Below are 21413 nucleotides of genomic sequence, written 5' to 3'. Positions count from 1 at the left end.
CATGATAAGTAAAGTTACATTTTGTACATCATTGAAAAAGTGCTTAAGCTTCATTCAATTACTGAAGACAATTCACCACACACCATAAATTACAAACTGGATCGTGAAGCTCATTTGATGCTGTTGTAGTGTTTTTTCAATCACCTAATTACAAAATCATTACCAAATGAAACACATTACAGAAGCTTTTTTGTATCTATTAAAAATAAATCATTAAAAAAGACAGGCATTTATGATGTAGAAGTGTGGACAAGTGGGTACATCCCAACTTGAGGCAGCAAATGGGGCCAGGGCCAATAAAGTCTGGTGGGCAAACAGGTAACAGTGCGACTTTGTGGGCAGCACCAACAAACTGGTCGGCGTGGTCCAAACAGATGATGGTAGGGTGCGCTAAGAGGCACCTGTCCCTCCAGTCTCCGCACCCTTCGCCTGGCCCGCCTGCACTGGTAGTTTCCCTTAGAGAAGTCGTGGTAGTTAGATGGATGGATGGCCCAGAAGTGACCTTTGCCATTGTCGCTGCGGCCAGCTTTGATGAAACAGTCATTCAGGGACAAGTTGTGACGCACGCTGTTCCTCCAGTTTTTGTCCTGTAGAAATAATATAAAAATGGTAAGAACATTTTGAAGAATTGCTCGATTTCAGATGACATCCCAACATTCAATAATATTTAATACAGATGGGGACAGCTAAAATTAGTATTGTAATTCAGTGAGGTCTTGAGTAGGCCCGTAACAGAAATGACCAGGTTCAACTTCTGTGCATTTACCTTTTGGATATTTCATGGCAAAGTACAACAACTTGCCCTCATTTGGGAGGATAACGTCATCACGCTGTAGAATTTGAAAACCACCAATGTCTACCTGTGGACAACTGTGAACAAAAAATATTGCAAGGATTTGGGGAGCGCATATCTGCAAGGTCTGAACCCCGACTCAAATTTTTCTCCTGGGTGAGACAATGTACTTAAGCACATCACCAGTCAGTCTATGATCGCTGTTTGGCACAACACCATCGGTACCTTTTTAGTGTGTCAAACCTGATCGTGAGTAATCCATCAATCTGTTTTTGCACCTGGCGAAGTAAGTGGCAGTTTGCAACCCTAGCAACCGGATTATCTTATTTAGTTGAATTGGCCAACAAGATCATCCAGTGTCCTTAGAAGAACCCAATTGTCTTAGGACCGGACGTATAACCTTTATATACTAAGTAAATTTAAATTAACGGCCAATTTACCAACAACTGCATGTAAGCAAAGTGTTCTGTTACTGGGAAATTGAAAGTTTAAAGACCTACCTTGCTTTTGAAGTAGGGGTAATGGTCCATGATCCACTGGTAGATGTCACATAGAAGGAGTTTCTTTTGTTCAGATGCCAGAATTGCATTTGATATGAGTGCAATATAGGATTGATTAGGCTTTTCTTCAGACTTGTTTTGTGAGTAACTTGAGGTGGTTGTGGCCAGCTCCTCCTCTTCTTCTTCTTTGGTGTTGTTTTCTTCTTTGGTGTTTCTTTTTACAATCTCAAGATCAGAACTTTGAATCATCTCATTTTGTCCACTCGTCCTTACCTCTTTGGGTTTGGGATTTTGATGAGTTGACAGATTGTTCAGCGTTGCTTGTTCTATGGTGGGACGTCCCGGTGGCTCTTCTTCAGACCCTTTGACTCCTTTGTTGAAGAGAAGATAGTCAATAGTGAAGCTCAGTCCAAGTCTTTCTCTGCTGTTGTCCTCTTTCATTTCCGATTACAATTTTAACTGAGAATGAGAAAAATGTAAGATCTCAAAATATAGTTGCGATTCCTTGTTGTATTTCAAATCATGTTCAAGATTCTAGGACCCTTCATTGGCAAAGTACTCTATGTCCAAGTCATTTGACAAGATCAGAGATAATGATGAGCCTCTCAACTGTTGTTAACCTTGATGCTCAACATCGACACTATCTCAATGCTTGGAAATTACGTCAACTTATTGGACTAAATGTGTTGCTAAGAGTAAAGCCTAAAACTTTGAGGCATGCAAATGTACTGTCAGCCTCTCTGAATGTCAGCTTTTTGATCTTCAATTCAGTATAGGCGCTGCACTTGACTCCTTATATATGAGTGTGGTGCTATCCCTCACAGAAGGCTGTCGTGAAGGCACAGTGGTGGTCCAGGTAGGGGGTCTGAAATCAGGCGGATTATTTTTATTAACTTCAGCAAATCTTTGTAATTACGAGAGATTAAACACTCAAGATTTAAAATGACATTGTGTAGAACGAGTGGACACACTGACCTCTTCTGTTTCACCCTTAGACATAAAAATATGCTGTATTTCTTTTGTGCAGGTATTATTTGCACCACACAGCCTGCTGATTACATGTATTTTCAAGATTTTCAAAGATTTTATTTTGAAAATGTGCACTTGTAAGCCCAAGGTAAATTTATTCAAAACTAAATTCTCAATAGATATTATTCCCTGTCAAGGTTCCATAAAATGAGTATTAGCAGAAAAGATGTCTGTTAGAAATGCCGAAATGCCACAGGTACTTTGATACATGCTTTATGGGACTGCACTTTGATTTTTATGAAGGAAAGTGTGAACTTTAGGGGGTAATGATACTTAGTTTTGTTTTTATTTTATTTAATTTATTTTTTTATGTTTTGTTCTCTCTTTGTTTTATATCAACAAAACAATTAAGTAATATTTAAAAACAAAACAACAAAAAAACAACAACAAAAAAACCCCACATTTTTTAAAAGCCATTGAAGATCCCACAGAAACTCTGTTAGCAGCAGTAGACTTCATTGGAAATCTTTTTTTGTACATGTAACAAGTAAAATCACATGCACTAACCCTCATTACAGATAACAATGCAAATAAATAATTTTATTCATTTATTTATTTTCACAATTCATAAAGTTATGTGCAAATGTCATGTATAAGGTGGACCATATGATAAATAGCACCTAACCTGGGAAGAATAGTGGCTGCTGACTGTGTTCCTAATAATACATAAATGATACATGCTAATAATAATAATAATAATAATAATAATAATAATAATAGTAATAATAATAATAATAATAATAATAATAATAATAATAATAATAATAATAATAATAATAATAATAATAATAATAATAATAATAATAATAATAATAATATACAAGTAAGCCTGTAGGTCTACCTGAGGATGCTTGTTTATACAATTTTGATGACATACAAAATTTCCAATATTTTCTCTTGTATTATATGGGCATTATGCCTCCCACAACATTCCTCTGAACAAAAAGAAAATACTTTTAAATGTTTTATTTTATGTGTGTATTTTTTCAGCTGTTAACAGCAGTAGTTACAGAATCATGCACATGATTACATATTTCTGCAATGATAGTAGGGTGAAAATAAGTGAAAGTCAATGGGACCTAAAATGGGATTATGAAGAAGAATGTGTTTTCACCCAGTGTCTCTGCCATACAGAAATGTGGACAATGTGAGAGGCATTGCAATGAATGAGGTTCAGTTTATGGGTATTGAAAGAGTTCAGTGCACTCATGTTCCTACAAGGTTTCAGTGATGTATCTATAGCTGTGTTCAAACTTTCCAGATGTAGCCTTAAACACGTTTGAGTAAACATGTTAGCCCAGGATTATAATAACATACTGCTAGGCCTAATTCTGTTACCACTTTACTGGAGGCTTATCAGTGATATTTTGTTATGGTCTTAATTGTCTTCAGTGGAGAAAAGATGGAAAAGCAGAACTGGATTCTCACAGCATCTGCTTGAATCTTATTTAAGTTCCATATTTTTTTTATCTTTTAATGAATTTGCATCGAGCAAATTGTCTTTATGCCCGTGTTGATCCATATCCAACTTAAGTCAATTAAAGACAACATCGCTGTTTACTTAAAAAGGATACACATGCATTTTTAGACACCATCTAGAGACAAAGCACACGCTCCTCATCCTCCGGCTGGACACAAACTGTGGAGTGGAGTAAATTGCTGGATGGGGTCTGAGAGGACCATGCGAGCCTGTCCACTTGGCGCTCAATGTTTGGCTTGTACGTTCAAATGAAGCGAGATTTAAAGTTACCTTTCAACATGCCCCCCTATTATCAAGGAAAATCACAATGGATTCAGAGACTTTTTGACGTGTAGTTTTGTTGACATAGACTGAGGCCTATTTTGGTTTTTAGACCTGCCTCTGAGTGTTTTTAAAAAGTTATACTGTAACTTTAAATGGTCATGACACCGCCCATTTTGTTTGCATCGCTTTGGGCGCTGGGAAAAGTCGTGCTGTGATTGGACAAACAGAGCTGTCCATAAAGACTCCCTTTTCCCCTCATTGGAGAAAGACGAGCCTCTGCCCGGCTCTCGCGGTACTGATGCACGAAGATGGCGGCCGAACTGGTGGAAGCGATGGCAAGTACAGCTCTGCCTGCTTTGATTTGACCAGACACACACTCTACGGGAGTATTTTTACGTTTCTGCGTGGTTAAGAGAGCAGGGGGTTCACTTTAATCTTCGCAGAAAGAGTCCACTTTCACTTGCATATCTTGAAGCCGAAACAAATTAGCTCGTGTGGCTAACATTAGCTTGCTTGAAAATGTTACCTCGCAAAAGTGCGCTGGTTTCGATGGCATTCCGGCGGCACAGAGGGAACACAACAAAATACTGAAAGTTTAAATGAACACGATTAGTTTATCTAACGAGCCTTTCTGTTATTTTCCAATGTTGTACTGTCAAACAATGAGGTGACAGTGAGGTGCACCTGTCAAAATGCACACTAGATTTGATCGAGAGCCTGTAACATACAGTGATTAGAATAGTCCTTTATTCATTATTGTTTACTTCAACAAATACTTGGTACTCTTAATACACCAAATGTTAGTTCTTTTCTCACTAAAGTCAGACATGTTTATAAATGGAGATCTAAACAAATGCACAGAAAGATGTAATAACACGTATCAATGTTGTGTGTTATACATTCTGAGCGTTCTCAATGACAATATGAGTATAGTTATACCTAGAGATCAGACCTACAATATAAATGTAAATAAGGTTGTCCAATCATTTCACTGTACTTTTCACACTGTGCTAATCCTATGCTTACACTGTCCCCATTTTGATTCTAATGTTATTCTTTCCTTTAGAACATGGTGAAGAGTTTTCGGGTCTCAGACCTGCAGACGCTCCTCTCCTCAATGGGGCGCAGTAAAAGTGGTTTGAAGCAAGACTTGGTGGGGCGTGCGCTGAAGTTGGTGCAGACTGAGTACAGTCCAGAGCTCCTCAAGAACGTGAGGCAGCTGTATGAGTCACGGTTCCCCAAATCATCTGGGTGGCTGGCAGCGCGGCGTCCCGAGGGTGTTCCAGTTGCCTACTCTTCTATCAATTCCTCCAGCAATCTCACCTCTCAGGGTGCAGACTACCTCAATGGCATCTCCAAACCATTGCCCACACCTGCGGCAGAAGTAAAGCTTGTGCCACTGCCCTTTTACCGCACTTTGGACACATTACTACCACCAACAGAGCTGAGTGAGTGAAAACGGTCTTACTTTGTCAGTTCCACTAAAAAAATACTTACTTAATTTGTTAATTACTGTTTCAATAGTTGCCCATAATAATGAAAAACTGCAGGACAGTCCACACATATTTGAGTTATCGCCCAAACAAGCTGACCAGATTAGAAATGCCAGGTAAGGAAATTGCATATATATTTTTTTTCTTGACAGTAACGTGTGTAATTGAAAGTTTTTCTCCTCTTCCGCAGTGAAATTCGTCCTGGAATTGGATCGATCCAAGTTGTTCTAAGGTAATTTATTTTGAGTGAATCTAGGAATAACTTGTAATGGGGAAATTATGAAATGCCAGACCTAAATTCTTAGCTTTTATATGCAAACTGAAAGTTGACCTGCATTCATAACATTGTGCTGTCAACATTTGTTCTGTCACAGAATCTGCTACACAGACTCCATTGGTGTTCAAGAGGACCAATACCCCCCTAACATTGCAGTCAAAGTGAATCAGTCCTATTGTCATGTGCCGGTAAGATATTTTTATTTGAAACATTTTATTTACAAAATGATCTAATTTCAGTGTTTTTATGAATGATCTACATTCTAGAATAATTTAATGCTGTTTGCTGTCAAAATAATGAAAAATAATCACTGACCATGGTTTCTATGTTGTTTTGTTCCAGGGTTATTATCCATCAAATAAACCAGGAGTGGAGCCCCGTCGGCCCTGTCGCCCTGTAAATATCACTCCCTGGTTGCACCTTTCCAGTGTACCCAACAGAATCACCGTCACCTGGGGAAACTTTGGCAAGGTCAGAGTCTAATGCAGAGTCCCACTAATCCTCCTTAACTTTGTGCCATCAGGCTGACTGGACATGTGGAAAAGTCAGTTGTCTTGTGATGTTCAACTAAGTAGAGCCTACAAAAAGAATATTGCATAAAACCTAATGTGGACTACATTTTAAAAGATTACGACACAAATGTCATAAACCTTTTTTTTCCTCCATTAATACTTTAAAAAAATTTTTACAATACATATAGGCAACAAACAAATTGCGCTGAGAAGCTAAAATATGTGTGTGAAGCTTAATTAAATCACTCACTCTTTATTAGGATGAAGTTGAACATTGGCCACTATTACAATGTATCGGCAAGCTGTGTTGATCAGGACGATACAAGGAGATTCTATAGTTAACAGTAACTTGACTAGGGAGACTTGAACACTTCTTCCAATTCATTTCCTGAATTGTTCAGAGTCATTTATGGATTAATTTATGTACCTTTAATTCATGTTGTGATTCTGTATAAACTGTCCCATATAACGGTGTACCAACACATTTGTGTTGTCGCAGAACCATGTGGTGCGTACAATTAGTTGGTTTGCGAAATCCTAATACGATGTTGCCCCAATCTGTTTTTCAGCGATACTCTGTGGCTGTGTATTTGGTAAGAGTCTTCACTGCGGCTGACCTCTTCAACCAACTCAAACTCTGCTCTGTTGAAAGGGCAGAACGCTGCCGTGAACGCAGTAAGTTCAATGTGGTTAAAAGAACTTGCTTTAACTTAAAGAAGATTTGCAATTGTATAATGCTTTTGTCATTTTCATCAAAGTTCAAGATAAACTAAGGTTTGACCCGGAGAGTGAAATTGCTACCACAGGTCTCCGTGTTTCACTTATCTGCCCAGTAAGTAGCAATGTTAAAGTTGATCAATCTGGTTTTCTTTTGTATATTGTAAATGTAACATTGGTTTTATTTTACAGTTGGTGAAGATGCGTCTTGGTGTGCCATGTCGAGTCCTAACCTGTGCTCATCTTCAGTGTTTTGATGCCGTCTTCTTCCTGCAGATGAATGAGAAAAAACCCACCTGGACATGTCCAGTGTGTGACAAACCTGCTCCTTATGAGTTGCTTACTATTGATGGGTAAGTGACTGCCTTTTATTAAATTTGTAAATCTAATTAATTAAATTAGTAAATTTGATTATTTTGCCTCTGGAATTACTTGGTTATGCTTGGTTTACATGTAAGCATGCCAAAATCAAAATTATTTGTGTGATTTTTGCCTTAAGAAAAGATTTATACTGTTTTTTGTGACTTAACATTTTTGTCTGTTTGTTTCAGGCTGCTATCAGAGATTCTAAAAGAGACAAGTGAGGATATTGAGGAAATTGAGTATTTAACCGATGGCTCTTGGCGACCAATAAGAGATGACAAGGAGAGGGAACGAGAACGAGAGCGCAGCAACACGCCAGAGTATCCTGTCGTTGATATATGTAGGTACCAGATCAATAATTATCTTTCCCATCAATCCTTAGCTACTGTTCTTATACTTGTTTTCTGTGTGTCTAGGCATTCCTGAGGCTAACGGGCACTCCCCTGCCCACAGCAGCACAAGTCTGACGGGCAAGTCCAGCAGTGGTTCGGTGGGAGGGGCAGGTGTCGCAGGAGCAGCTGTCCCACCGGGAGGAGGTGCAGTGGTAGATCTAACTCTGGACTCCTCCTCAGAGGAGGAAGGGGGAGGGGCTGGAGGGGACAGTGAGGACACAGAGGACAGTGCTGACAGTCCAGCCCCAAAGAGGGGTCGCTATAACTACGACAAAGACCTGGTCACTGCGTACTGACCTGCTCACGAGTGCCCTCAAAGACTGACCCGCTTACAGAGACGGGGCGACAAGACAGGATCACAGTAATCCACTAGATGCAAATATGCCCTCCCTTTTGACACTTCATCAGAGTTTTTTGGGTAACTCTGATTTCTATCCAGACAGCCAATCATGCACTGTATGGTGTGAGTAGGATACTTATTTGTACTGTACACCACTCATCTCTTAAGTGAGTTCAGCGTTCCCTTACAGTGAATATGTGTAATGTCCAAGGAGACTGAATGGATCAAGCACCCTCCTGCCCAGACTCCTCCGGTTTGACCACATCACTCCCTGTATTTGGATGAACAGGTTAATTTAGCTGTGGGCATGCTTTTATTGTCACATTTGTGATGGACAGGCATGAAAAACAAAGGGTTATCTCAGCTGTGTGTGGTTGAAGAGCATATTTAAAACCATTGGCAAAATGTCTGAAAGAATTATTTTCTGTTTTCTTCAGGAAATTAGTTGATAGCATGAAAGAGATTTTCAGGAACCTGTACGTTGAGAGGACAAATGCTTTCCACTTTTATTTTGTCCTTTTCAGAAGAAAAACCTACCTCAGTCATAAAAAATATTAGACTGACCAGGGAGATGCTTAGAAATGTGATCTGAAGAATTGTTGAGTCTCTTTCAATTTTACACTGGACAATTATTTTATCATTTGTTTATTTGATGGTTTTAATGCAGCTTGGTGCCCTCTCAAGATATAGCTTCATCCAACAATGTTTTAGTTTGACAAAGTAAAAATGCATGCAACTCTTCAAAATCACTGTATGGCAGCTGTGCCAAAGCTGTCTGTATTTGGGAACAGGCTAAAATGGTTCAACTCAATGGTTGTAGTGTTGGTGCCTTGGTTTCTTTGTAGGAACTAGACTTTTTGCTTTGAAGCTGGCTGTGCTGGCGAGCAGTTTTGGACCCCAGTTTTGTTGGTTATGAAGTTGATAGGCTCTTTTTCTTGATGAGAAATAACTTGCTTTTAGCTTCACAATCTCCTTGCTTGTATTCAGTTGAGTTTTCATAATGGTTGTTTAGGTCAAGTCTGCTTTAACAGACGCTTGTTCAGTGTCAGGGAGCAGTAAACTTGCTTATGTTTTAGGTATTGCAGGTCTGGACTTGAGGCTGTGTATGTTGTAGTTGCTTTTTCATGACAACACAAAGCACTACACTCTATTTCACTGTGTTGGTTTCAGCGAGTCTGATACTATGAAAGATACTGAAGACTCGATACGTACACAACCTCAGTCTGTCTTAAGTCCTTATTGGACGTTGGGTTGTCCTGTCTTGAGACAAGTGGAGGCCCCTTTAGTTCCTGTGTGTGCTTTCAAAGTAGAAACTGTTTATTTTATCTGCTGCATACAAAGATACATGCTGAATATTGACTACTAGGACACCCTAGCACTAGTGTTTTCAGTAGGCCATGCAGTGCCAGAAGTAATGTCTGGGTGTGCTGCTCTCTGAATAGTTTTGATTGGACATGTGTTATTAGAGCTCTTCACACTTCTACCTGCTTCTTCATCCCAAATTTCCACTTCTTTTCATCCATCTTCTGCATGTTTTGAAAATGTGAAAGTCAATGTTTTTTTCCTCAATCATAAACACGGTTTCAACATCGCTTTATTTTCTTTATTATCACACAGGCTTGATGATTGAAAAACTAGGCCATGAGAAATCTGGTCTTCCATTTTTGCTCCACATTGTTGAAAAAATAAAATCAATATAGGAATAAAATATATTCAGTACTCTTCAGAGCTTTGATTGATGGTACTTTGCCTATAAGACATCAGTCTCCATCTGAAACAACTGATCTATATAAAATGCAATTGTGGAAAAAATACACTTCCCATTTGTGGAATATTTTTATCTGTAAGTAACTGTAAAGAACAGCACCAACAATTAAGTGTCCCAAGTTGTAGATCGTCATTATTTGTACTTAAAATTATAATTTTTTTGTTAATGAAAGGCTGCCTCTGTGGACTTGAGCTTTGCCATACTGCATTCTTTGGTTACAAGAACTAAATCTGGTATTTTCGGGGGACATATTTAATATTACATACAGTAGCATGGGCAGAGGCTTATAATCCATGATGTAAATGTTTTGTTTGTGTTTTTATATGTTCATATTATGACAATAAAATTTAAATAATATTTTATGAAGTGTTGAATTGCCTCTAGTTGTTCGCTAGACAAATGGACAATAAAAACCTCATGAGGACACCAGCACATAGCCAATACCACAAGAGAAAAGGGAGGACTGGTGAAACTGATCATTTCCTGAATCCACAGCTCACATCTGGGGAGATTTTAATGCCTGTTAAGGGTTACATGTAAAAAATCTGAAATGCTCATTATCTAACAGCTGTTATTAATGTGTGAAATAATTAAAAGTCTCTTCTTAACTTGTCTAATATGGTTGTAATTTTTGGTCTATTATGTTTGTTTTGTGTAAAATGCAGATGGCATGCATAGGCCGATAGTGATTTTATGATTAATCTGTTAATCCAGTACATAAAATATTTCTATTTCAAAATATTATTGCATTATATGAGTTACAGGTTAAATTAACATGTAGCCTACTTGATGCGATGCATGCAATATCAGTTTAAGTACTGCTAACACTGGTAAAAAAAAAAACCAACTTAATATAGTCTATGATTTGGGCATACACCTAATCATAATACAAGTTTATGTACATTGCTTCTCACATACATGGGCTATAAGTAAATGTAAACTTATAAGAACACATGTAGACTTTTATTATTTACTGTGTCTTTCCATTGTGTCAGTGCAGTCTCTGGTGTTACCACTGGATGTCAGTAATATCGCTCTTGTATCATTTTGATGTACTGGACCTAAGGTTAGCTGTGAGAAAATCTTTGACTTTTTGGGGAAATCCATTAGGTACCACTCAGTCGATATTATATGTATTATTTAATCCGAATAATCACACTTTTTTCACTTTTAACTCTAATCTCGCGTTATGTGGAGGTCTCAGGCACTTGTGATGCTGCACTGCTGCTTCCTGTATTGAGGCTACACTCAGCCCCACACCCCGCACAGTACATACGGAGAAGAGGGCTCCTGGGATCCGCTCTTTTTTTACAAGGAAAACAGACCAGTTATTTGTCCGGAATAGAAGACTGTTGTCCAGTCAAATCTGGAAAGGCAAAGGACCATATATTCAAGAGGACGCAGTGAGGCGCTATTTAAAGGACTGGGGCTAGCTAGTGTATGCTAAAGTGGCTAATGACTTGTAGCAGCAGGTAGATTGCCTCATAGACCACGCTAAAAGATATGTGTTCTTTGCTGTGCTTTTAGGTACACCGGGAAATATTTAAGCTTATACAGAGCACCACGGCATGGTCTAAATTTAAAAATAGTGGTCTGACATGCTCCGGAAAGTATACTTTTTTGCTAACGTGTGCTAGCCAAGTTACTAGCAGAAGAACGGTTCCTGTTGCTCTTTAAGATTTTTCAACAGGGACACCATCACATCTCCTGCTGCCTTGTATCGTGTATTTATGTTAGAAGGGTTGTCTGAGAAAGTGCTTGAACACATCTGAATATGGCTCCGAAAAGAAGACCCGTTCCCCTAAACATAACGCCCATTGGGGAGGGACAGACCACTTCTATTACCTGTGATGCTGCATCCGAGTAAGTCCTGCTTACATCACATTGTCATTCACGTTGATTGAAGGGCTGATTTCTGTAGATTTTGGTGAATGCCAGAAAATATTGATAATAGACTGAGATTTGAAATACTTATTGGAGTAAAACACCGGTGTATTGTCATTGCAGAGCAAACCTCGAGGCCTTACAAAAGAAACTGGGTGAGTTGGATTTGGATGAACAACAGAAAAAACGCCTAGAAGCTTTTCTCACCCAGAAAGCCCAGGTTGGCGAGCTGAAAGATGAGGATTTTGATCCTATATGTGAGCTGGGTGCTGGAAATGGAGGAGTGGTCAACAAAGTCCGCCACAAACCCTCAAGTCTAGTCATGGCAAGAAAGGTGCATATTTACACACATGCTGACAATGACAACAAAATTTCTATTGCATTGTTAAAGGGTACATAAAATGTAAAATCAACTTTTATTGGCTTTTAACCATGTTGGGAACCTCATTATGAGCTTTCCCAGAATTATATTTGAATTTGTGTATGTTTGAGTAATCCTCTATTGTCCTGCATTTAATGCTCAAAAATCATTTTTCTGTCCCTGCCTACAACCTTATACATACTTGCAATTATTTTTACAAATTCTGACTCCATGACATGTTTTTAAGTAATGAAGTAATTTTCAAATGAAAAAAATGTGTCAATGAAAATCTACTGCTTGCTACACTGAAAGGCCACTGTGACTGAAATGGGGCTGTTTACAAAGTGTAATCATCTATGTATGTTATAGTTTAGTACAAAATACCAGTCTAATGGACTAAAAGCTCAAACATAACCAACAGAATTTAGTCATTATTTAAATTTAGATTCATCATATTTAGTTGTGTTTTTTCTGTCTGGATCAAACTCATTGTGGTGTATTTTGGTTCCTCAGCTCATCCATTTGGAAATTAAGCCTGCCATCAGGAACCAGATCATCAGAGAGCTGCAGGTGCTGCATGAGTGCAACTCTCCCTACATTGTGGGCTTCTATGGGGCCTTTTACAGCGATGGGGAAATCAGCATCTGTATGGAGCATATGGTAATGTAGTAAACACTGTTGAGTAAATTGAATATTGAATATATAACATTTATTTTATTGTTTTATTCCATCTTTGCAGGATGGGGGATCCTTGGACCAGGTCCTAAAGGAAGCTAGACGAATCCCAGAAGATATTCTAGGAAAAGTTAGCATAGCTGTAAGCAACAAAAACACTTTTAGCCCAAACTGTTAATTAAGTATGGTGGCAATTGTCAATTAGTATTTGTACAAATTCTTAGGTGTGTCTTTGTGGTATTTCTTTTTAAGGAATGTTTTCTTTTATCATGCATGTGTCAGAATCAACAAACAGCACAATATTTAATGTTCAATTCTCAAGCACCCTTATCATTTGCTTTTAACAGGTATTAAGAGGACTGGCCTACCTGCGCGAGAAACACCAAATCATGCACAGAGGTGAAGTTACATACATGCATTGTCCAGCAATGTGGTCTATTGTTATTCAGAAAAGCTGTATGAACATTGCATATTAACAAGTGTCCCACTTTTATGCCCATTTTTTGTCTGACTTTCTCATTTTATTCTGAAAAGAAAGACAGTAGCCCCATAAACCAGAGAAATATTATAGCTGTTTATCTGTTTCTTCACCAAGGTTAGGGGGTAGTGGCTCATATATACATCATTTAATGTATTTTGTGTGACAGATGGAGAGGAGTGTAGATTCTCCAGTCACCCCAACAGTTCACCTATAAATAATGTCTTAATCTTGTTAACTCATACCCTTATTGTTTGAACAACTTGTTAGAGAGAATTTGACAGTATACATGGGCATATTTTTAAAATTGGTATTTTCATGCATTGCTAAAGATGTCAAGCCCTCCAACATCCTGGTAAACTCACGTGGTGAGATCAAGCTCTGTGACTTCGGTGTAAGCGGCCAGCTCATAGATTCCATGGCCAACTCCTTTGTTGGGACCCGTTCGTACATGTCGGTGAGTCAGCTCAACCCTCCTGTGCCCCCACCCCGTTTGCCCTGGCCCTATCCCCACTTTCCTTCTGTTTTCACATTTCTCTTGTTTATTGGCCCCACCCTCCGCTATCCCCTCCCTCAGTCCCCTGCCAGCACCTGCACATTGTGCCCAGAAAAGGGCCCTTTGGCAAACATATGAAGACAACTGTGCATACTCCCACTCTTTCTGTATTTTCCATTCACACGTAAAGGTTGAGGGATAAAATGCTGCTACATCTACGCTCTCCCTTTTGACTTTTGTCTGTCCTTTTGTACACTAACATTGTATGAACACATGATTCTTTGTCCCCATTCCCTATCAATGTGCTTTATATATGTCTACCCTTCTGGCTTCTTGGCTCTACCCGCACCCTCTGACGCAGTTGTCCTGTGTATGTGTTTGTCAACAGCCGGAGAGACTGCAGGGTACTCACTACTCTGTCCAGTCGGACGTGTGGAGCATGGGTCTGTCACTGGTGGAGTTGGCCATTGGCCGTTACCCTATCCCCCCACCAGACGCTAAAGAGCTGGAGGCCATCTTTGGACGAGCTGTTCTGGATGGGGCAGAGGGAGAGATTCACACCAACATTCCGAGGCCTAGACCACCAGGCAGGCCAGTCAGCGGTATGAAAAAGCAGAGAAATCAAAAACAAGGATATTGAATTTGATTTGTATTGCCAAATATTAGAATTATTTTTTTAATTTACTGATCTTTGCCTTTCAAACAGGGCATGGGATGGATAGCAGACCGGCTATGGCCATATTTGAACTTCTGGATTACATTGTGAATGAGGTTCGTGCAAAATATACATATATTAATATGCATAACTTGCATTAAAAATTGCTTATAATTTATTACTTCCTCAGCCACCACCAAAACTACCGCATGGGGTGTTTACGAATGATTTCCAGGATTTTGTAACAAAGTGGTAAGCACTTATTATTAGATGCTGTTTGTGGTTTGTGACCAACTTTAATATACATCTATACAGTAATTGTTTTCCCCCTTTGTGCTTAGTTTAATCAAAAACCCAGCTGAAAGGGCTGACCTGAAAATGCTTATGGTGAGTAATTATTCCTCAATAGGTGAAATAGTTTTGTATTGTCTGTACAATTAATTTTTACCTCTGGTCTGTTCTCAGAGTCACACCTTCATCAAGCGGTCAGAAGTGGAGGAAGTAGATTTTGCCGGCTGGTTGTGCCGCACCATGAGCCTGAACCAGCCCAGCACTCCAACACGTGGCACTGAGTGAACAAATAACACTGCCCTAAACACACTGGGTCTTGCTTTTATACATAAGCATCTGCCGACATAAGCCTTCACTCACATTGGCTCTTTTTAAAAGTCTAATTATGGGTTAAAATTGCTTTGGTTTCCCTTCTGTTTGTCACCTATAGGGCCCATCTATCTGTTGTACTGTAAGACCACAGCTTCACCATGCCAGTGTCAGAGTAGTCACTGCTCATGTTTCCACATTGCTAAGGATGTAAAGCACTTAAGGGCTGTCAGTGTGTCAGCTGATTTGCATTTATTGACAAAGATCTTTTTGTATTGTTGAATATTCTGTATTGATCTTTTCTATGGCTACCATTGATTACTTGTTATTTTAATAAATTACGTGCTACAGAGAAATGTTTGGCTGAGAATGACAACAAATCAAAACAAAATTGGATTACAAATTGGAAATTATTTTTACTGATCTTATCTACTTACCTTTTTAGGTTTCAATCCCCTTAACTAGTGTCAATAAATTTCACAAATTGGCAAATGCTTGATAATGTTTAAAGATCATGTTGTAGACTATTCTCAAACCAAAGAGGGTACTAATATGTCTGACTAATGCAGCTTTGCCATTCACATTTCTGAACAGTATCGCTGTACTTTGAATGTTGTCATTGGAGTCTTTTATAATGCTTAATGCTCATTCGTTTTCTTTGACATGCAATTGATTTCAGCATAGCATACATGTGGCAAATGCTGTGCAGGCCTGTGTTGGTCTGAATGTTAACACTCATAAAACCAAGTCGGATTCATTCAAGAGAAGATCTAGCATGGCTTATTATATTTGTATGTGTATTTTTTGATTTTTCAGATCACAATAGAGATGATCCGAAGCCCAAGTCTCTGCAATTTCAATGTCAATTTGAAATTTCTTTAATTATTATTTTATTGTGATGTTTGTTATTTTTATTTACTGTAAAGCTACTTGTTGCTCTCCAAGCTTTCTTTTGGGATCTTACCTGGAAAGATCTGCTCTTTAAAAGGATTTGGGTTGAAATACAGTTGAAGACATTGATAATACAATATTGAGTCTATAAAAATAACAGACATTTAAAAGACTGGCTTAAGTAAATGTCCTAAACTGTGCAAAGGGTTTTACTAAGCATTTAGCCCAGATCAGTGTAGGTCACATGATGGTGTTATTTGCTAGCCTGCCTTCTTGCTAGAGCTCTTGTATTCTGTTTATGGCTGCCCTTTCTTATTACCCAAAATGTGCATTCGTTCTTAGCAAAATGGATGCATTGTCACTTGTATGTGTAAAAAGCTATATACAAAAATGACAGGAGTACTATTTTGCAGTCTTAATATACAATTTTGATTTATGTAAATGACAAGGGAGAAGAGTCATTTTATTATAATATAAAAATGTGTTGGATATGGTTATAATGTATAAAAAAGATTAAAATAAATCTTATTTGTGAATGTATTCCAGGCATCTTCATAATTCATTTAAAATTGCGCGATATTATAAAAAAAAGCGCGTGATTTGACAGAATATGGCGTTTGGAGTGTTTTTTAAGTGTACATCATGTAGGCCTACTTCATGGTGCACATGGTTATCTTTGGCATCAATCATCTAAGGTATGTATGTTATATCTTTACATTATAATTATTTAAAGTTGGGCTGAATTTACCAATTATTAGATGCTCTTGTAAACCTCCAAGATTTGACTGTTAAGATCTAAAAGACAATGCTTGAAAATGTAAAAAAAAGAAAAACTTATTGTCTGTTGACATGGTTGGCCTACATAGTTAAATAAAACTAATTGCTGGCGGACACGTAAATAATGAAAATGTTTTATTTTCTAGTAGGAGGAGGCATTGATGGTGCTTTATAGTGCCCTCTGCAGGGAGTGTTTGTTAGTGTCTGCTCTTCAGCCTACTTTCAATTTAGCCTGTGTGGTTCATTTAATGCCTAGAGAGTAAACCTGTTAATAGAATACATCTTATATCATCTCAGCTTTTATTGCCAAGGATGGCCTTTTATGTTGCCTGTGCTTAATTATTATTATTACAATGATAAAATTACACCACCTTTCATCTTGCCCCTAAAGCATAAACACATTTTCATTACATTCCTGCTTTATTCTTGGTGTGGGCGGGTGAAAGTGTCAAGTGCACAAGCTGTAAATCCACAAAAGTTAACATGCAATTCCTGACTGCAGATAAGACACTGGCTCTTCAGCTTTCTAACGTCTTCTGTGACGTCTCACCTGTTGAAGCTTGGCAGGTTGGTGTGTATTGCAGAGGTGAGGGGGGGCAGCCCCTACTGTACGTACTGGAATGTGCCATGGCTTGTTTTTGGGGTGGGACACAATGACCTCAGGCAGTAGGATGGGTGGGTGCAAGTCCCATAAGGAAAGGAGTTATAGAAGATGAGGCAAAAAAAAAAAAAAAACTGCCAAAATGGTTTACCTGAAATGTGGGGGGTGGCGTTCCGACAGTCAACATGCTGCTGTCAGTCTGCAAATAAAAATGACATGGTTAATCATTTGTATCCTATCTAATTCAGTTTATGACTTCGACAACAGCCCATTTATTTTGCACCAATAATTTTCCACTTTGCTTCACAGAGAATGGAGATGATGGTGAATACTGTGTCTTTAAGAGAGACAGAGCGAGTGTGAGAGAGAGAGAGAGAAAGGGAGGGACCTCTTTGCCCTCCAGAAACCAGGAAGGGAAGTGAGTTGATCTGCTGCTGCTGCTGCCTGGTTAGCGCATACGGGGCTTTAAGCTGCACAACATTGTGGGAGAGAGAGAGCTCCGGAGAGAGGAGGAGAGGGCAGAGCTAAACCCCACAACAAGCAGCACCACGGCCATCGCAGGTGAGCAAAAAGGGACCCTGACATCCCATAGCTGGCTGCCCTGGGCCTGTCAAACCAGAGGGGAGTAGGGCAAAGGAGGAGAGCACAGAGACAGGAGTGAAGGAGGGGGAGAGAAGAGCAGAGTGGGGGGGCAGACCGGACAGGAGAGGTGGGTCTCTGCTACTATAAGGTTCCTCTTTTAATCTTTCTAAAGTACTTCCTCTGTACTGGCGTGTCCCTCTGGGGAGTCCTGAGATAAAGTTTATAGGATGTGTTCAAGGCATTAACTTTTCAGGCAGGTGGAAGCACTTAGAAGAGGAGAGGAGGGGGGGTTCTTGAGAGAGGGTGGGGGGTACTGTGCAAGAGAGAAAGGAGATGCAAAAATAATTATTTTGAAGTAGTAATAACTTTTAGAACATTGACATGCACGCAGCATGGTGAATTTACATTGACATAAGGTTGTTGTGGTGACAGAAAATTATTTAGTGTTTGTCGTAATTAAAGAATTGCAGTCATTAAAATTAAAGTTGTAAGCATGAAATGTCATCTGGCATGTCTGATGTAATCTACAGTGATGAAATGAAAATATACTTGAGCTTGAGTTATCAATGTGTTTTTAGCATGTAAGACTGTGCCCTGGCTGATGGCTGCTCTGTACTTTAATACCTGGCAGACTGTTAGCAACATACTGTAGTGTATAATTCAGCCCAGAGTGCTTACGTTAGAGCAGGCTTGGAGACTAAAGGGGCGGTGAGGACATCCAGTGCAGGGAACTGTAGTTCACAACAAGAGACTTAAAGCAGGTCAAATGAGGTTTTGGAACTCTATATCCCAGAGTGCCTTGCCTATGGCCATCCAGGAAAGGGAACTGCTGCCAGCCTATCCCAACAAGGAGGTGTGGTGATCGAGGAGCTGTCAGGCCAATGAGAGCAGAGGATGCAAAGCCCAGTTGTGGGACGAAAATAAAGGGGGGTGGTGTGGTGTTTGGATGGGAGGGGGTAGGTGTCTGTTTGTGTGGGATCAGGCAAGGGCTTGCCTGTATGACTAGGGCCACTCGCAAGTTTCCTGTCTGGTAAAGCTGTCGTCCTGCCCAGAGACGAGGTAACAGGGCTGGCCAGCAGGCAAGGGAGGCACACAGGGCTAGAGCAACACTTTCTTCCTATTCGGTAAGCACTCCAGACACTGTATTGCCAGAAAAAAACTTACAGAGAATGAGAAAGGGAACTTAATAATTTTTAATGTCATGTGTTTTTAAAAATTCTGTTTGAGTTCAGAGTTCTTGACCCACTTGCAGATAATGAAAGGAATGGCAAATGGGTCAATGCAGAGTGTAAGATGCTGCATACAACACAGTGAGAAAAGTTTTTACTGACATCATAATATTTTTTCTATTTGTTTTATTGCCTTTGGTTTATGATCATTGTATTCTTGAAATGTTTGTAACTAGTATTTTGGACTAAATAGCTGGTAATGTGGTGTTCAGGTAATTCTGTGAAAACTGCCGCATTTATTGTTCCCCTGCCAGTTTAGTCGTGCCCATAGCTCTGACTTAGTCCAGGTAGGTTTTGAGTAACAGCTATATGTGTTAAGAAACCTCAGTAACTCAGTGTGACACATTTATTGTTGGCTTAAAATGATGCATATGTCATTTTAAAGTGTGAATAAATTATCATCTACCTTCAGAGACTCAGACACTTGTTGGTTGAAGCTATAGTCAATCTCATGACATCTTTCTCCGGTTCACTCCCCTCTTCCTTACCAGCATCTTGTTTAAGTTCGATCCTAATCTCCACTGTCATGTCTTTTTAGCCTGTGGCACATGGCGTAGCGACTTCACCTCCTCAGCCTTTCTTTTCTAATATAACCTGATGCATATTTTTTTGTTTTGCATACTTGACGGACTTGTTTTTAATCAGTACATTATGAACACAGACCACAATGACGCCCTGTTCCCAGGAAAGTGTCTGAAAAGCCTCTTAAAACTTTGCTGTCTTATTGACGTGATTTCTGTTACTATGGTACACATTGTTCTAACGTAGTCTTCTGGCTTCAGGTATAGAAAGAATATAGTTTGTAAATTCCAGCATGGGGTTAAACTAGGACGCCATATGTGTTTTTGAATCGACTCACTCGCCATGCATGTGTGTCTGTGTTACCAACAATAGACTGTGGGGGAATTGCAGGGGACTTCAGTGCCTGTGGGCTGGTCCAAGACACCACCCATCAATTTGGCGGTGAGGCTGAATACAGTTTGATATTCCTCTATGTTTGTGCCTCACCACGCTGGTCCAAACGAGCAGGTTCAGGCAGACAGAGGAGACAGGTTGCGTGATGTCTCCGTGGCAGTTTGAGGCTTCATTTGAGAGTGAAATGCTGGCTCTGTAGTACGGAACTCCACATGTTACAGCACTGCATACATCATTGTTTGTTTAGAACTAAATTTAGGTGGTTCATGTCATGTGTTTTGCCCACATGGATCAAATATTTATCTTGATAAGTAGCCTGTAACTTGCTTTAACTGATTCACTTAACATTTAATGTTCCCACATAATTTTTTAGATGAAAAATTAGACTAAAACGAAAGCGTGATTTTTGTCTTTTTTATTTTGAAAAATATTTTGCACTGAAAGACATAGAAAAACATGTGTCCTTATAGTGAGTGGGCTTGCATCTCCACAAACCTGACTCTGACCCTGGAGGAGGACTGCCAACTGTTTATGTCCATAGAACTGTTTATTTTGGCTATAATATTCTACAATATGGCATAAAACAATGTTCCAAGTTTTATGCCATGAAAGTATGGTTTTAACTTTTTATTTCCATGTAATCATGCATGTGACGTGCCACCTCCAGAAAGTTACACAGTGTTACTTTAATATATAAATAATATATTAAAATAACACTGTGTAACTTTCTTGGAATTCATCTAAACTGCATTTTCTTCCAGTTACACATGCATATGCTTATAATCATGGTTGAGTAAAGTGCCCACACATAAGCAGCATGTTGGCTTCACTTCCCACTTATATTCAGTTCCCCTGGTCAGCTGGTCTATATACCACAGCTTCCAGACTGGTTAAACAGGCAGACAGACCCCTCTCTGTTGTTTTTCTGTTGTTTTGCTCAAGTTTAGGGGCAGTAAAGGGGCTTCTTCTGTTCTCTTCTGGGGCATTTATTATGGAGAGGCCAACACAACCTGATCGAATTAGACTAGGGAGGAGGAGACCAAGATGTGTTTTTCTAGGAAGCTAAGCCTTACATTTAACACGTAGCTATGTGCTGATTTAACAGATCAATAATATGTAAAAATGTGTTTCAGTTGTAATTGACACGCGATAGAAGCCTGTGTTAATTAAGGAGAAAGGCCAGTGTGGGGTAAGGTGACCAATCTGACACTGTCCGCTTGTCGATTTGGCTTGGGCAGACACTTAAAAGAACATGAGTGGGTTGTATTGGAGGATATTGAGACGCAGGGTGGGACTGCCATGATTTGCCATCTCAGCAGTGGAAAGGGGAAGTGGGTGAAG

General features: G+C 39.3%; 3 protein-coding genes across 3 annotated transcripts; 2 read left to right on the top strand and 1 right to left on the bottom strand.

Moving 5' to 3' along the window:
• Positions 1 to 230: 230 nt before the first annotated feature.
• foxq2 (forkhead box Q2) lies at positions 231 to 1734 on the bottom strand. Its single transcript, XM_033964721.1, has 2 exons — positions 1294 to 1734; positions 231 to 587 (listed from the first exon to the last, which is right to left on the bottom strand). Exons 1-2 carry the CDS (start codon positions 1732 to 1734, stop codon positions 231 to 233), a joined length of 798 nt encoding a protein of 265 aa, XP_033820612.1.
• Positions 1735 to 4305: 2571 nt separating this feature from the next.
• On the top strand, positions 4306 to 10545 carry pias4a (protein inhibitor of activated STAT, 4a). Its single transcript, XM_033964853.2, has 11 exons — positions 4306 to 4401; positions 5133 to 5514; positions 5591 to 5675; positions 5750 to 5791; positions 5934 to 6024; positions 6179 to 6307; positions 6918 to 7023; positions 7107 to 7180; positions 7258 to 7418; positions 7617 to 7768; positions 7845 to 10545. The coding sequence occupies exons 1-11, from the start codon at positions 4375 to 4377 to the stop codon at positions 8114 to 8116; spliced, it is 1521 nt and encodes a 506-aa protein (XP_033820744.1). The 5' UTR covers positions 4306 to 4374; the 3' UTR covers positions 8117 to 10545.
• A 448-nt stretch (positions 10546 to 10993) lies between these two features.
• On the top strand, positions 10994 to 16064 carry map2k2a (mitogen-activated protein kinase kinase 2a). The gene is made up of 12 exons (XM_033964798.2): positions 10994 to 11038; positions 11133 to 11791; positions 11936 to 12146; positions 12687 to 12833; positions 12913 to 12990; positions 13196 to 13247; positions 13659 to 13783; positions 14211 to 14424; positions 14529 to 14593; positions 14668 to 14729; positions 14819 to 14864; positions 14943 to 16064. The coding sequence occupies exons 2-12, from the start codon at positions 11703 to 11705 to the stop codon at positions 15051 to 15053; spliced, it is 1200 nt and encodes a 399-aa protein (XP_033820689.1). The 5' UTR covers positions 10994 to 11038; positions 11133 to 11702; the 3' UTR covers positions 15054 to 16064.
• Positions 16065 to 21413: the final 5349 nt, after the last annotated feature.

Source organism: Periophthalmus magnuspinnatus, chromosome 4 (genome assembly GCF_009829125.3).
Source record: "Periophthalmus magnuspinnatus isolate fPerMag1 chromosome 4, fPerMag1.2.pri, whole genome shotgun sequence".
Taxonomy (NCBI): Eukaryota; Metazoa; Chordata; class Actinopteri; order Gobiiformes; family Gobiidae; genus Periophthalmus; species Periophthalmus magnuspinnatus.
The sequence above is the reverse complement of the archived record's forward strand: the minus strand, read 5'-3'. Positions and strand labels throughout refer to the sequence as shown.